Here is a 16762-nt window from a genome sequence, read left to right as displayed (position 1 = left end):
GTATGAATGGGTAACTAGTCTTGTAGGTGCCAGGAGTACATCAGCAAAGGTCTTCATCGTTGTTTGGGAGGCTAAGAGAGCATACAGGCTACCTGGACCTAAAGTTCATTAAACAGTATCTATTAACTACCAAGCCCTTGATGTTAGAGAAGAGATTTACTACACAGAACAGTCATAGGTAGAGTCAGTGGAAGGACAGGAGAAACTATACACACCCAAGATGCTGTCAGTTATGCTAACAGCCATAGAGAGGGGTTCAGACAGATTTGGTAACCATGGAGATGACCATGTGGACACTAACAATTATGATAATGAAAGTACCAACTCGGGAAACTGAGCGCTATAAATAGAATTGGTTCTGGGTGAACTTCAAGTAGGCTGGGCTGATGAAAGATGCTGGAAACCACATTATGCCAACATAAAGGATCTAATGTTTGAAAAGGTGACCTGCCCTGTGTATGAATGAAACTTGCAGGGACTGCGGCTGAGGGTTGGTGTCATAGCAACCCTCAGACCAAAGAGCCTTTCTTCAGTATTTCAAACAGGGTCTCCATGGTGAGGGAGGGAAAATGAACACATCAAGAGTGTATGCAATCCACCAGGAACTCTGATGAACAAGATCTTATTTAATATTAATAGGCAATTGCTAAAGTAAAAGTAATGATCTTCGTCCTGAAGATGATGAATCTGAAACTCAGAGAAATAGTGTTTGTTGCTCCATCCCACAGTGCGGCAGGCACTTCAGGCTGCCTTCCATTTGTGTGAGTGTGCACATATATCAAAAAAAAAACATGGAAAAAAACTTTATACAGTGGTTGGTGGTGGGGCAGACTGGTGACAGGAATAGGCATTCTTTAATTTTTCATGCATGCAAAATTGTGTATCATATGAATTTGTTACAGCAATTAAAGCAAAGGGTAAAAATTTGTTTGCTAAGCACTCCCAGTCAGCTTGGTTTGTCTCCTTTGGAAAACTCGACAACCTCATATGCCCGCCACCTTCTCTGACTCTGAATCTTTTTCTCCTGTAAAATGGGCTTTCATCATTTAATCTTATTCCCCCAGAATGCACTCAATAATTCGTAGCTATTATTATCTTAGCGCTAAAGACATGGGCCACGTGGTTTACTGCCCACCTGCCACACCTAATTCTGATTAGTTTAAGCCCCCTTTGGGGGGAATCAGGAGCTCGGGGACGAGGAGTTCCAAAAAGAGAACTCTTGTGGGTTTAGTTCCCTTGGAACCAGAGACTCCCTAGGCAAGCAAGTTCCCAAAGAGTTTTCCGCGAGAGGCGCCGAAAGTTTCCGGAAATAGCCGAAGGTCTGGGAGGCGGGGCCACAATAGCCGCCAGCTAGAGTCGCCAAAGGCTTCCGGAAACAGCCGAGGAGTGGGAAGACTGGTTTACCGAGAGTTGCCGAGAGTTTACGGAGGTAGCCGGAAGATCCGGGAGGCGGGGCCACGAGGCTTAGAAAAGAGCCGAAAGCTTGAGGGGCGGAACCACTTCCACAAGGCGGAAGTGTCGGCGTTCGGGTGGCGGAAGAGGTCCGAGGATTTCCAGAAAGAGCCGAAGCAGCTCCGACAGTTCCCGGAGAGAGACGAGGGGTTCCGAGCGGCGGCGCGGGGACGCAAACATGGCGGCGGCCGGCGCTGCTGTTCCTGCTGCCGAACCGAATGAGGAACCCGCGCCCGCGACGGAAGCGGTGGCCGCGGCCCGGGAGCGGAGCAGTCTCTTCTTGAGGGGCCTGGAGCTGGTGAAGCAGGGTGCCGAGGCGCGCGTGTTCCGCGGCCGCTTCCAAGGCCGCGCGGCCGTGGTGAAGCACCGCTTCCCCAAGGGCTACCGGCACCCGGCGCTGGAGGCGCGGCTCGGCCGGCGACGGACGGTGCAGGAGGCCCGGGCGCTGCTCCGCTGCCGCCGCGCAGGTGAGGCGGCCCGACTCGCGGTCGTGGAGGACCCCGAGGCTCCGCGGTCCGGGCAACGCGGGTGAGGGGGCTCCCCTGCTCTGCAGACCGCGATTTGCCTCAATTTCTCCGTTTGTACCTTCTGCGTGGCCTTCCGTTAAAAAAATGTCATCCTTTCATCCTTCTTTTCATTCATTAATTTTTAAGAAGTCACTTGACCTTGCAGCGACTAGCATTTGCCTCGGAGCCATTGGTGGCAGGTTCACTTCCCGGCTATCCCACTCCTGCTCAAAGTTGAGCATGTCATTTAACTGCCCTGAGCCTTGGTTTTCCCATTTGTACCGTCTCAGCTTTCGAGCATCATCTTTTTATTCATTACTTTTAAGAAGTCTGAATTTAAATACTGCGCTGCTTCATATGTAGTCTTTCAGCAAAGTTATATAACCTCTGCCTCAGTTTCCTCACCTACAAAGGGAAGTCACAGTAGCAGTATTCATCTCATAGGGATGTCGTGACCATTAGACGAGATTATATACGTCGTTTTTTATGTTTGGACGTATGACTGAATCTTAGCGCTCAAACATTAGATTTCATTCAGTTGTTTATTTTTTCATTAAAACACTGCCGAGCACCACCACCAAAAACCTTTCCTCAAATGAGAACGGCAGGCTCAGAGAGAAGTAATTTGTCCAAGGGTACACAGGTAATTAGTGACCCAGCCAGGCTCTCAGGCCCAGAAACACTGGCTTTTCACTTTTGCATTTCCTCCCTTTGTTTCACTGGTATTTTTTAGGCATATACTGTACCCCCAAGACATTGTTAGGTGCTGGGAGATCTGGAGGAAATTCAGTAGCAAATGCATCTCTGGACATGCTTGGACTTAACAAAGTGATTCGTGTGTTCATATTTTCTATTTTCACCCTTTCCAGGATCTAAGTTCTTTTAAGCAAGGGTGGTGGCTATTGCTGCCTGCTGTGTCCCTACTGATTTACCTCCAGTATCTAGAAGTGTCTTACACATGCTTGACATTCAGTAGAGATTCACTGAATCTTCAGATTCAATGACGTCATTGAATTGTTGGAAGTATTGTTGTTATTGAAGCAGAAATGGAGGCGTAGAGAAATTAATGTGACTTTCCCTCATAAGGAAGGGAGCTGGGATTTGAACTTGTCCTTCCTATCTATGAAGATGAATCTGAAAGCCAACATGCTGCTCGGCCTCCTGCTCCTGTCCTTGTCGGATAGAAACTGCTTTGACTGGGCTGTGCTTACCCTTCTGGCTCTTTGTTTTGTATTTTAGGGAGTAAGCATTACAAATGAAGTCCAGTCATAAAGGGTGGAAGGGGAATTCCTGTTGTGGCACAGTGGAAACAAATCTGACTAGTATCCTTGAGGATGTGGGTTTGATTCCTGGCCTTGCTCAGTGGGTTAAGGATCTGGCTTAGACACAAGCTGTGGTATAGGTCAAAGACAGCTCAGATCTGGTGTTGCTGTGGCTGTGGTGTAGGCCAGCAGCTGCAGCTCTGATTCAGCCCCTAGCCTGGGAACCTCCATGTGCCATAGGTGTGGGCCTTAAAATTAAAAAAAAAAAAAAAAAAAAAAAAAGCATAAAAATAAATGGTAGAAGGGAGGAGGTAGCTTTGGCACTGCTGACCCTTGCTGTGGGGAGGTCTAAACACAGTCCTGCAGGGGCAACTTCTGGAGGAGTTAAGCTGCACCATTCTACAGTATTCCTAAATCTTTTTCCCAAAACACACAGATATACACTGTGAAAAACTGGCTCAGTTTGAACATTAAGCTTACTATTAAAAAAAAAAAAAAGAATCTAACCAGTGTCTTGGTTGCAGGGATATGTGCCCCGGTTGTCTTTTTTGTGGACTATGCTTCCAACTGTTTATTCATGGAAGAAATTGAAGGCTCAGTGACTGTTCGAGATTATATAGAATCCACTATGGAGACTGAAAACTCTCCCCAGAGTCTCCTCGGCTTAGCCAAGAAAATCGGGCAGGTTTTGGCTCGCATGCACGACGAAGACCTCATTCACGGTGATCTCACCACGTCCAACATGCTCCTGAAACCCCCGCTGGAAGAACTGAACATCGTGCTCATAGACTTTGGGCTGAGTTTCATTTCAGCACTTCCAGAAGATAAGGGAGTGGACCTGTACGTGCTAGAGAAAGCCTTCCTCAGTACCCATCCCAACACCGAGACTGTATTTGAAGCCTTTCTAAAGAGCTATGCCGCCGCCTCCAAAAAGGCCAGGCCAGTGCTAAAAAAATTAGATGAGGTGCGCCTGCGAGGGAGAAAGAGGTCCATGGTTGGGTAGAAGAACGTGCGTGACGACCACAGACAGTTCAGCCACTCACCTCACAGTAAATTTGAAGGAATGCTATGAATATGGGATTCGACCTAAATAAAGGTGGTGAAGTATTTTAAGTGCTGTCTGTGATCCCGCTTGTCGAGTGGTGTTATCCACTGTTGACTGTTGTCAAGAGCTTGCTGTGTCCCTAAGACACGTTCTGGCGGAACTGGGTATTCAGACTACCCCTCAGACAGGCTTTCTCTGCAATTGTGACATGTGTACCTCAGATCCAAGGGCGGCGTTACCAAACATTGAGCCTCATACTGAGAACATTATCCTCTTTTTAGTCCTTTGGTTGAGACAAGGCCAGTCTCAGCTGGTGACAGTACGTCTTTATCAGCCCTCTTACCTAGTGTTTTTTTTTTTGTTGTTGTGTTCTTGACATATTCCACTTGAAACGAGTACAGTGCTATACAACCAGCATTTTTAAAAAGAAATGGAATCAGGGATTAGAAAATATCAGCGCACATTACATGTAGTATTGTAAGTATTGTTTTATGAAACTTGTTTCATTGTGTATATAGAAGTATACTAGGTTTTGCTCTAAAATACATTTCTTTTTGAGGGGCATGGTAAAAAAAAAAGATGAAAAATGCTACTTAACTGCAGTTTTTCTTTTTTGAAAGAGCAGGCTCATAACTTTCAGGCAACTGAAATTTTGTACAAGACTTTTTATTTTTGTTTGCTCTGTGTTTTTATAGTTACCTTCTGATTAAGACAAGCGATTGGTATAAAGTGCTTTTTAGTTTCTGTGGGTAATAAAGGTAAGTTGATTTATATCAAAGACAGCAATATAAGCAAAAATGCTGAAGCGGCTTGGGAATGACTGAAGTGTGGTAGAACCTGGTTTAAGGGAAGGTGGAAGAAAAATGATTTAAGGGAGTTCCCGTCATGGCGCAGTGGTTAACGAATCCGACTAGGAACCACGAGGTTGCGGGTTCGATCCCTGCCCTTGCTCAGTGGGTTAACGATCCGGCGTTGCCGTGAGCTGTGGTGTAGGTTGCAGACGCGGCTTGGATCCCGCGTTGCTGTGGCTCTGGCGTAGGCTGGTGGCTACAGCTCCGATTCAAACCCCGAGCCTGGGAACCTCCATATGCCGTGGGAGTGGCCCAAAGAAATAGCAAAAAGACAAAAAAAAAAAAAAAAATGCATAGAAAAATGATTTAAGATGCAAAGTGCCACGAATTAGCTCACACTTAGCCTCAATGTTTTCCCCCAAAGAAGGTGTGTGTTTGGGAGGGAGGCGGGTATAATTAAATATCTCTTAGGGTTCCCCTTGTGGCTCAGTGGTAATGAACCTGACTAGTATCCATGAGGACAGGGGTTCGATCCCTGGCCCCACTCAGTGGGTTAAGGATCCCATGTTGCTGTGAGCTGTGGTGTAGGTCACAGACGTGATTTGGATCCTGTGTTGCTGTGGCTGTGGTGTAGGCCGGCAGCTGCAGCTCTGATTCGACCAGTAGCCCAGGAACTTCCATATGTCATGGGTGTGGCCCTGAAAAGCAAAAAGAAAAAAAATCCTCCTTGTAAATTCCTACTAGGAAGTCAGAATTTTGCATACCTGGCGCTGTGTTGGGTACCAGGTGCAGTGATGAACAAGAGGATCAAGATGGAGCAAACATTCTGGTGAGACCTGGACCATGTCAGTTTCGTTTGCCATAGTCATCACCCTGCACATGGCAGGCACCCAGCGATGAGTGAAAATGTCTCTTCCTGGGTCACGGTGACTAGGAGAGAGGAGAACTAGCATCATGGGCTGGTTACCCCACATCAGGCTTTGTGCCAGGAATTTTCATATTAGATCTAACACAAGAATAAGTCAGGTATTGTCCCCATTTGATAGGTGGGGAAACAGGCTCAAAAAGGCAGGAACTTGTCTAAGATGTCACAGAGAGCAAGGGGTACTTTTCCCTGGCTCCAAAGCCCACATGCTTTGCACTGATCCTTTGAGAAATGAGATGCTGGATATGACACACCTTTTTATTACCGTGACATATATTGGCATTATGTTACCTTATTTTCAGAGAATTCCAAGGCCACAGCGGCTGGCCATGATTTTTTCAACGGATATTCTCAGTGTGACTGAGGGCTCATCCCCAGTTTCCTCACATACTATGAGGCCAGTAAGGCTAAGCTCTAGCTTGTGGGGAGAACAGTTGACCCACAGGCGCAGGCGATAAGCCAGCAGTTACCTCGCACTTGCTGTGGGACAGAGGGGACATGAATCTCTCAGGAAACTAAGTACCGAAGACAGTTTCACACAAGGATGAGGGCTGTAAAGGATGCTGAGGTCCTGAGTGATCTCTAGGGCTGGGGGAGGGCCGAGTGGTCAGGGAAAGGCTCTGACATTGGAACTAAGACCTGACAGAGAACCGGAGATGGGGGAAGGAGTAACATTCTTTGAGGGACAGCAAGGCCGGTGGGCTGGTTTACTGCGAGCGAGCGGGAGAGCAGGAAATGAGATCAGAGAGGTGGGTAAACACCGGATCCCACAGGGCCTTGTGACAAGGTTGGGTTAGTCTTAACACACGACTCGAGGTTTTAAACCGGGAGGATCTGATTTATGTTGTGAAAGGATGACATTGGTAGAAAAAGGGCTGCAGGGCGCCAGGGTGGAGGCAAGAAACCAGTGAGAAGTCAGCGTTGCGCCTGTGATGATGGTAGCCCAGGGTGGAGGTGTCAGTGAGCAAGTGCGTGTGACATGGCAGGCGGCCCCCGGCCGTGGAGGTGGCAGCAGCAGTAGGGGAGCAAAATCGACCCCTGCAGGCCTGGAGAGGGATCTGGAGACCCTGGAGAAACTTCATGCGTGTTCCCAGGAGGGGGGGCGGTCCAGCTTCAGACTCAGCCTGTGGTCAGGGCTGGGAAATGAGGACTAACGAGGCTTCCTAGGCGAGCAGTGGGTTCCTTTCCTCGGTCAGTGACTCACAAAAGGCTAAGGAACCCGCTGCAATCCCAAATCCCTCCAAGTTGGCATGGGGACAGCCTGTGCTCTGCGTCAGTGAACCAGTGGCACCAGCAGCAATGGGTGAATTCCCATGGGACCCTCTCAGACACTCTTAGCAACACAAAGTATCATGTCCCTAGGGTCAGGGTAAGTGACAGAGCTGCCATTCAAACCCATATTTTTAACAGCAGTTGCTAAATTCTTTGTATGCATTAACCCATCTTACAGGGGAGGCACCTGAGGCACAGAGAATTGTCTTGCCCGAGGTCACATAGCTAAAGAGTGACAGAGCCAGGGCCGTGTGATGTGGTACAGATGTTTCCAACACTGAAAAGGACACAGCCCACATCTGGAGCATTCAAAAGAACTCTTGTGGCCACAGAATGGAGTGGCCCAGACCTGGCCTAGTGAATGCCCCATGCAGGCGGCTTCTTGTTAAATGAGATGAGCTGGCTGAGAGGTACGGGAACATCTGCTTTAGTGAAGCATTTGGGGTATGATCTCTGCTGAAACTGAGAAAGTCAGCCTGAATTCTGATCCTGGTTCTAAAACAATTTTATTTACAAAAACAAGCAGCTGTTTTGTGCGCCATAGTTTGACAGTTTTCTTGGGGGAGGAGGGAGCAGGGGGGCTGGTCACGCTCATGGCATATGAAGTTCCTAGGTCAGGGGTTGAACCCACATCACAGCAGCGACCTGAGCCACAGCAGTGACAACACCATCCTTAAACTGCTGCACCGCTAGGGAACTCCTGATTTTTAAAAATAATTAAAGTATTTGTCTCAGTTACTGGGTCTTAGGGGCCCTCTTGAATTTGCCCTGGGCAAGTGCTTCTCTTGCCTCACCCTAGTCCTGACCTGGCTGTCCCACCCTCTTTTGGGGAACTGGGGATCTCCTGTGTCCTAAATTCAAGGCCCTGCAGCTCCTAAGGACTAATCCCCTTTCCCCCAGCCCAGTGGTGTGGCTCTCCTTGGCCACCAGAGGTCGCAAGTTACTGTCATTCTCGGTGCAAAGAAGTGAAAAAAACTTCGTTCCCCTTGCATCCTCCTCACCTGCACTTCCATCCTCCTCACCTCCACTTCCTCTCCTCCTTGTTCTCTTCACTCCTCTTTTTTTTTCTATTTCCCTCCCTCCCTCCCCCTCTCCCTTGAACTTGTTCGTTTATTCACTCAACTCCTTAGCCAAGCATCCAGATGTGGCCACCGTGCTGATCACTCAGGGTCCTAGTCAGGAAGGCAGACCTGAAGTGGGACGTCTGGTTCCCTCCTGTCTTGATTCTGTCATCCATTCTCTCACTTCACTCACTCACTCACTCACTCACCCGGCATTTACCGAGCACGTTGGCTGTGTTGGGCTCTGTGCTGGATCGTGAAGAAGGTACAGTGATGAGGAAGTCCCTGTACCACCCTGAGCCCCCAGCGCTTCTCCTAGCGTGGTCGCAGTCACTGGTTTCCCCACTGCTCCGGCTGCTTCTGCCCCGGCCCCTACATTCCTCCTCACTCAGCAGCCAGAGACACCCTGAAGAGCCAGAGGATGCCACTCCCCTCTTCAGAAGTCCCATCCTATGTCTCCTTGCTCAGCAGCTGCATGGCTTGAGAACCCCCTCACTGCATCTCTGTGAGCCTCAGTGTCCTCATCTGTGAGATGGACTAATCACGACCCCTCCCTTGTGGAGCTGCAGCGAGTAAGCACCCTGCTGGGTCAGAATCCCCAGGAAGTAGACTCTGGCGCAGTTCAGCATGTAGGATGTTTGCTGAGGTGTCAGCCTCCACTTAAGGGAAGGAAGCAAGAGCGGGTAGAGGGAGAATTGGGGCTGAAGCCAGACCCGACAACAGCCTCAGCCTCCAGCTACAGTGGCCCCGCAGAGATGTCCCACGGTGGACTGAGATGGCCAGGCCTGCATAATCCCACATCACCTAGGCATGCTCGGGCCACCCCTGGAGGGGTCTGGGTTTGGATGAGGCCACTCTGCTTGTGACTTGATCCCTGAAACGGGGACAGATGGAGGCTGCCCACTCACCATGCCTCCATCTGGGGCAATCACTCCTGCCTTGAAGGGGACCTGGCTCGCACATCAACACCCCCATAAGCAGTAATGAGATAATGCCCACAGAGCGCTAGCACAACACTTGGCACGTGCTAAAAATTAGTTGTTATATAATTTATATTGCTTCTATTTTTAGAGACCAACAAACAGGCAATTGTAATTCAGCATCACGTGCTCCACTTCTAAGCCAAGGTACACAGAAGAGCATTGCCTGGCCCCAGCCCTAATCTGTCGGAATCAAAAGGTTTGGGGCTGGGCTGAGAATTTGCATTTCTAACGACTTTCTAGGTGAGGCTGAGGCTGCTGTTCTGAGACCACTGGCCTAAGGAAAATCAAGGTGTTTCATGGGAAGATCAGGAAATGGGTGCTGGGAGGGCAGAAACAGCAGTTATATGTTCTACCCATTTTACAGATGAGGAGGCTCGCAGATGCTAGGCACCTTGCCCAGAGTCATCTGCCTATAGTGGTGGGGATGGCGCTGGACATCGTCTGTTGCCTACCAAAAGCCACCCCCCTGATTCCTTCAGACAGAGCCTCAATTCGTCCAGGTGTTTGTTGGGTGCAGATAGCTTCATCTCAGGAAAGCTCAGATTGGTCCCTGATATTAGGGATGGGCCTGTGACATTTTTCTGGCCAATAAGATACAAGAGAAAATCTGCAAAGTTTGCTTTGAGGGAAGATTTTGCTTCTTTTTTTTTTTTTTTTTTTTTTTGTCTTTTTGCCTTTTCTAGGGCCGCTTCCCTCGGCGTAAGGAGGTTCTCAGGCTAGGGGTCGAATCAGAGCTATAGTCACCGGCCTACGCCAGAGCCACAGCAACGTGGGATCCGAGCTGCGTCTGTGACCTACACCACAGCTCATAGCAACCCCGGATCCTTAACCCACTGAGCAATGCCAGGGATCAAACCCGCAACCCCATGGTTCCTAGTCGGATTGGTTAACCACTGCGCCATGACGGGAACTCCGGAAGATTTTTCTTCTTATAGAAGGTGAGAGAATTCTTTCTAAGCTCACTCCAATACACCCCTATCAACAGGGCCTGCCTTTATTTATTTATCTATTTTTTTAAGGCCACATGTGTGGCGTATGGAAGTTCCCAGGCTAGGGGTGGAATCGGAGCTTGCAGCTGCCAGCCACAGCCACAGCCACAGCCACAGCCACACAGGATCGGAGCCACATCTGTGACCTACACCTCAGTTCACAGAAACACCGGATACTTAACCCACTGAGCAAGGCCAGGGATTGAATCCGAATCCTCATGGTTACTAGTTAGGTTCGTTACTGCTGAGCCACAACAGGAATGCCAACAGTGTTGGCCTTTAAATGCAGTGGTGATAACTGGAGGTTCAGCAGCTATCTTGAGACCATGAGGCGATCCTTGAAGGCAAAGAGTCAATGAAAGGAAGACAATAGAGAGGTGGGCAGAGTATGAGTCCAGCTCTGGTGATATCAGACCTCAAATCTCTTTTCCTTGACTTACACATGCATAAGTAAACATCTTTCAAGCTGTAGCTGCAGTTAATCAGGTTTTCTAGCATTTGAAGCCAAAAACATTCCTAACCAAAACAGATGCAGAGCCCAGTCCCCCCAAAGCCATACTTGTTCTGTGGCATCTCATGCCTTTCTGGGTCAGGTTGGGGCATATGAGGCAGTGTGGGCCTCTCTATTGATATCAGAGTGAGGGGGTAATGACAGATGAGTCCAGCCCTTTCACTCCAGGAACCACAAGGCAAGACTACTGGACTGAGATTCAGCCTACTCAAGGCCTGGCCAACTCTGCCACTAACTTCCTCTTTGAATTTGAGGAAAATTCCAAACTTCTCTGGGCCTCAGTTTCCCCATCTGTGGACATTTTTGTTGGGTCCATGTAGTGTTTGTTTTTTGGATGCCAGTGTGGAAACGATTATGATGGTTTCATATAAACATCCAGATACCTGACTTCTCTGGAAACATCGTCAGGAGATCCAGCCACACTGGACTCCCGTTCCAGCACCTTCCCTTTGATAGAGGGGCTTGTGATCACCAATTCCCCCCACTCCCACCCCTCCCCATTCCCCTTGACCGTGAGGCCTGCTGCCAGTCACCATATCATCATGCTCATCCTGCTCTTCTCGGATAGAGCTGAGAGGAGGGTGAAGTATTTCTTACTCCTAGGACCTTTTCACTCTCAGGCCACTTGTCCCTGTAGACCTTGAATTTGCAATCCCCAGATAAGATGGTCTGTATCTTTTCCAGGGATCATACAAGCATCTCAAAATGCAGCCTGTTCAGAAACTGCTGGTTCCAGCCCTTGGTCTCTGCTCCTGCTCAGCTTCCCTGTGGTAGGAATGACTCCCCTTGACTCCTCTCTCCCACCCACCCCATCCCCACCTGACCCGGCAGTAAATCTTGTTAGCTTTACTTCCAAAAGACAGTCAGGAAGCTGGGAGAGTGGCTACTCTTGGGGGAGGGATGGAGATTTGGACAGAGGCTTCTGGGGGCTTCTGGGAGGAGAGGTAAGTTCTGTTTCTCAAGCTTGGTGCTGGTTACATGAATGGCTATAAAACTTTATCCAACCACATGCATACTTCTGATGGGTGTACCTTCCTGTATGTCTGTTACACATCAATAAAGAGCTTATGGGAGTTCCCACTGTGGCACAGCGGGTTAAGGATCTGACATTGCCACAGCAGTGGTGTAGGTCACATCTGCAGCTCAGATTTGGTCCCTGGCCCAGGAACTTCCAAATGCCACAGATGTAGCTGAAAAAGAAAAAAAACTAAAGAGCTTATGAATATAGCACTAGAATCTACCGCTAGGTCCCCCTCATGGCCACCCCCCTGGCTTAGGCCAGGTGATCTTCTTGAACCATCCCAGCTATTTCCTCACCAGACTCCCTGCTTCTGCCTCATCCTCATGGGCTGTTTTCCACACAGCAGCCTGGGGAATCTGGTGTGAGCTCAGTTCAGATCATGTCATTCCTCTGTCCAGAACACTCCAGTGTGTCCACCTTCCTCAGGGTCAAAGACTCACCTGCCCCCACCCTAACACTCTTACCTGTCTGACCCCCCCTCTTCTCACTTTGGGTCAGCCGCACTGTTCTTCCAATAAGCAGTCATGCTCCTATCTCGGGGCCATTGTATTTGCTGTTCCCTTTGCCTGCCACACTGTTCCTCACAGATCCTCACATGGCCACTTCCTTCACTTCTTTCAAGTCTCTGCCAAACACCCCTTTGTCTTTCATGAGCACTCTATGTAGAAGGTAACAACCCCTTAGCCCTGTGCCTCAGCTTTCCCCAGGTCTCAGCTTTATCTCCATCCCATTCACAAGCACCTGCTACCATTTATATTCACTTGCACATTCGCTTGCTTCCCATCCGCTCTGTGGGCAGAGGCCTTGTTTGCCCCGTTACTCAAGCCCTGGTTTCTGTATTGGTGCCTGGAAGGTAGTGGGTGCTCTGTAAACATTTACTGAATTGAACTGAATTCCCTCATACAAGTCCAGCCTGCTTGTTGGAAAGAAAAGGAACCACGTGAGCCTGTCTCCCACTATGCCGCGTGCACACACACACACACACACACACCCACACACCACCTACCCACAGTCTTCCCTGCTGGAGGCAAAGCAGAGTAGGGTCCTGGCCTGCAGCTTGGAACAAAAAATAGTCAGAACCCAGGGGGTTGGTGCTGATCAAAGGCCTCCTGGAATTTGTAAACCTTCATTCTCTGCCCTGGAGAGAGGGAGTTAGGGGAATGGCCTGGAATCCAGAGTTAGTTGCAGCTCCAGGCCAGGGGAGTCCAGGGCCTGCCCCTTTCCCTGTAGTGAGGAAAGGCCCTGCAGGGTCAAATTGCTTGACCCTCTGGCTCCAGGGCATCTCAAAGGGTGACTCATCCCAAGCCCAGCCTCAGCCCCACCTCCTGGGACTTGCTTCAAAGCCAATATTGCTCTTGGAGCTGCAGAGGCCTCAACCAAAATGTCACACTGAAAGATGCTGACTGTGGTACGGGGCTCAGTGAGGGCAGGAGGGCAGGCACTGCGAGTCCCTTTTGTGCAGGTGAAGTAGAAAACTGATGCCTGTATCCCCCTCAGCTCTCTTCCCTCTCTCTGCTTTATTCTTCTTCATCTCCCTAAGCACCATATGATATGCTATATATTTCATGCATGCATCTTAAAGAGCTACCAAAACAAAAGTTCTACGAGAGCCGAGACTTTAGTTTCATTTGAGCACTTCTCTAGCCCTAACATCCGTAATGATGCCTGGTACCTACTATGCCACTCAATTTGTATTTGTTGAATGAATGATATGTATGATTTCAGTCAGTGTTCATTAAGTTCATTAAGAATGTTCAATGTTCATTCATTTTCAGCCAATGTTCAGTTAGTCAAGTTATTGAACCTCTGCTATGTTCCGGGAACTGGGACTGTGGCAGGGAACAATCTGGCCTCCTTATTTTCATGGGCCTTCATCTGGGAGGGAATAATTTCTAATGGTGAATCATGCTGTGAGGGAAGTAACTCAGGGGATTTTGTAAAGAATGGGTGTGTAGAGTTGAGAAGTCTTTATTTCATTAGATCGGGTAGTCATGGAGGCTGCTTTGAGGAGGTGAGATTTGAATTGAGACCTGAGTGAGGAGAAGGAACCAGCCACTGTGAGGGGCTGGAAGGGAAGATGTGGGGGGAAGGGATCCAGGCAGAGGGGGCAGTCCATGCAAAGACTGGCATGTCCAAGGAGCAGGAAGAAGGTCACAAAGGGGGTGGCACTCATGGCTGAGGGGAAGGCAGGTGTGACATGGGGTTGAAGAATGAAGTCGGACTCAATCATTCGTGTAAGTGCCCAGCACAGTGCTTGGCTCATAACAAGCCCTTAGTAACTGGGCTGCTATATATATATATAGAGAGAGAGATACATGCGCGCGCGCACACACACACACACTTTACAGAGATTATCTGCTTCTTAAAAAGGGGAGTAGCCATGTGTATCTTTGGGATTTCAGCTCTGTTGTGCACTGGCTGTGGGGCTTTGGACAGATGTCTTAATTTCTCTGAGCCTTAGTTTCCTTATCTGTCCAATGGGCACACATTGGGAATGAAAATAAATGATAGTCAAACCATCCATTGACTGTGGGTGTTCTTTAAGTGTTTCGTCCCATACTCTACTTCCTTTTCAGTGTAAAGGGGGAAGAAAGAAAGACAAGGAGATGGTTAGTAGGCCCAGCCTTGGAGCTGCCTTCTCTCTGTAGGGTTCTAAGTCATCCAGCTAGAGGCTTCATGTCTGCAGACTCTCCTTCCTATAAGAAGCTCTGCTCCAGGTAAGAAAAGCAACAGCAGTGGCAACAGTTATCTATTGCTGTGTGACAAATTGCTCCAAAGCAATAATGGCATAAAACCACCATTTATTATGTTTGCAGATTATGTAGGTCAGACATTTGGGTGGGGCAGCTCAGGGATGTCTCTGATCTACCATAACTGGGGCCTCAGCTGACAGACTCAAAGGCGAGGGGCTGGAATCATCAGAAGGCTCATCCTCTCACATGCCAGTTAGTTCTTGCTGGCAGCGGGCTGGGAACCTTGGTTTCTCTCTGTGTGGTTTTACTGCCTGGTTTAGTTTGAACTTCAAATATGGAAGTTAAGTTTCAAGGGTGAGTGTCCCAAGAGTGAGGAAACCCGGCAGAAGCTGTACCCTATTTATGGCTTTAACCTTGGAAATTACATCCCATCCATTCTGGCATGTTCTATTGGTTGGTGCATCAAGCCTCCCCACCCCACTTTCCAGAGGCAGGGACAGAGACCCCCAACTCTCTGTGGGAACTGTTAATCCCGCTGTAAGAGAAGCATATGGAATTCACATATAGGATAGAGGATACATATTGGTGCCATCCTCGGAAAATCTACCACAAGCGGAATACTGATTGTCAGCTGTTGAACACTTACTGTGTACAAGTGTTGTGCTCCACCCTCGCTTAGCAAGTCTCCTAACATCCCTATGAGTTACATATAATTTTTGTTCTCATTTCAGATAAGGACACAGAGGCCCAGTGGAATTAAATGTCTTGTCCAGGGTTGCACAGCAAGCAAGCAGTACAGCCAGAATTTGAATGTATCTTTGTCTAATGCAGGGTGACAGACTCAATAAGGTAAACAGAATATTATAAGCTTTAAATAAGTTAGTACAGATAAAGTGCTTTAATCCGTGCCTGGCACATGAGAAGTGCAGTATATGTGCTTGATATGATTAATGTCATTGTTATTATTATATTGGAGCCATCAAATTGAAACTTCTGCTCTAATAGAAAATATTTGTGGGAGTTCCCTTGTGGTCTAGTGGTTAAGGATCCAGCATTGTCACTGCTGTGGCACAGATTTGAGCCCAGGCCCAGGAACTTTTATGTGCTGTGGGCACAGCCAAAAAAAAAAAAAAAAACTGGAAATTGTTTTTACTTTTACTCTCTTAGCTGTTTCCAGAACAAAGGAGCACTGAGTGCAATATACGCTGGTCCCAAATGCCTCCACTTGGGCTTTGGAGAGGGGACCTGAGTTTCTACGATGTCAGCTGGTTCAATTTCCCCAGAAATAGTTTTTCCGGTTTGAAATACCCCATCCTCCCACACCCAGGCCTCACATGTCCAAAGTGCTCCCTGCAGGGCCTCGCTGGCCATCCACGGCTGTCTGACACTAACCTGGCTAGAACCTTTGATGAAGCCGACTACTGGGCTGGCTCAAGGTCGGGTCTCCAACCCAAAAGGACATGGGAGAAAGTTTCATCACAGCCTGCAAAGGGTTCATTGGGAAATAACTTGCCCTAGGGGTTTACAGGAATCCGGGAAGCATGAACCAGATGAGAAGAGAGCACTGCACCACTCTTTGTGGGCCTTTCTCTTGCCATCTCTTTTTGTTTGTTTGCTTGTGGTTTTTTTTGTTTTTTTTTTTTTGTTTTTTGCTCTTTGAAATGTTGAGAAGTATGTCGAAGACCATACTTCACTTTTTTATTAATGAATTTTATTATTATATTTATAGGTGTACAACAATCATCACAGCCAAATTTGCCATCTCTTGGCTTCTCAAACTTCTGGTCTTTGCATCCAGTTTTTGGAATTTTGCCATAACCATGCACTCTCTGTACTAAGAGTTACTTAGTATTTTTGAGTTGCTTCACATTGTAAACTTTAATGGATTTAACTTAAAAAGAGGATTAGGGAGTTCCTATTGTGGCTCAGCGGTAACAAATCTGACTAGTACCCATGAGGATGCGGGTTCAATCCCTGGCCTCCCTCAACAGGTTAAGGATCTGGCTTTGCCGTGAGCTGTAGTGTAGGTTGCAGTCACGGCTCGGATCTGGTGTTGCTGTGGCTGTGGTGTAGGCAGGCAGCTGCAGCTCTGAGTCAGCCCCTAGCCTGGGAACTTCCATATGCCACAGGTGCGACCCTAAAAAGCCATAAATAAATACATAAATAAATAAATAAATAAATAATTGGTTTAAAATCATGGGCACTAATAAAAAAAAGATATACTTGGAGTTCCCGTCGTGGCACAGTGGTT

At 48.2% G+C, this 16762-nt stretch overlaps 2 protein-coding genes across 11 annotated transcripts in view; both read left to right on the top strand.

The window, feature by feature from the left end:
• Nucleotides 1-16762, top strand: part of SLC13A3 (solute carrier family 13 member 3) — a 134931-nt gene that overhangs the window by 31725 nt on the left and 86444 nt on the right. For 2 of the 8 annotated variants that reach the window (XM_085004100.1, XM_085004093.1), the window contains exons 2-3: nucleotides 14395-14535; nucleotides 15243-15360. The exons of 2 other annotated variants lie outside the window; for them this stretch is intronic. In XM_085004100.1, coding sequence (XP_084860226.1) covers nucleotides 15322-15360 — 39 coding nt within the window. In that variant the 5' untranslated portion in view covers nucleotides 14395-14535; nucleotides 15243-15321. Of the gene's footprint in view, nucleotides 1-4299; nucleotides 4743-13175; nucleotides 13262-14394; nucleotides 14536-15242; nucleotides 15361-16762 lie in introns of those variants that run through there. 4 more of the 8 variants (XM_085004097.1, XM_085004096.1, XM_085004095.1 and 1 more) reach the window with 4 other exon arrangements.
• TP53RK (TP53 regulating kinase) overlaps nucleotides 1621-16762 on the top strand; it is a 49870-nt gene continuing 34728 nt past the window's right edge. The window contains exons 1-3 of one of the 3 annotated variants that reach the window (XR_014832488.1): nucleotides 1621-1919; nucleotides 3745-4742; nucleotides 11482-14337. Coding sequence is in view for 1 of the 3 variants with exons in the window: in XM_003134484.6 (XP_003134532.1) it covers nucleotides 1631-1919; nucleotides 3745-4223 (768 nt within the window). In the remaining 2 variants the exon portion in view is untranslated. Of the gene's footprint in view, nucleotides 1920-3744; nucleotides 5044-11481; nucleotides 14338-16762 lie in introns of those variants that run through there. The other 2 variants (XR_014832489.1, XM_003134484.6) reach the window with 2 other exon arrangements.

The sequence above is a fragment of the Sus scrofa genome, chromosome 17 (assembly GCF_054392235.1).
Source record: "Sus scrofa isolate SSC_HxYL_T2T_F1_AM1 chromosome 17, Sscrofa_HxYL_maternal_Yorkshire_Landrace_v2.0, whole genome shotgun sequence".
Classification (NCBI taxonomy): Eukaryota; Metazoa; Chordata; class Mammalia; order Artiodactyla; family Suidae; genus Sus; species Sus scrofa.
The sequence above is the reverse complement of the archived record's forward strand: the minus strand, read 5'-3'. Positions and strand labels throughout refer to the sequence as shown.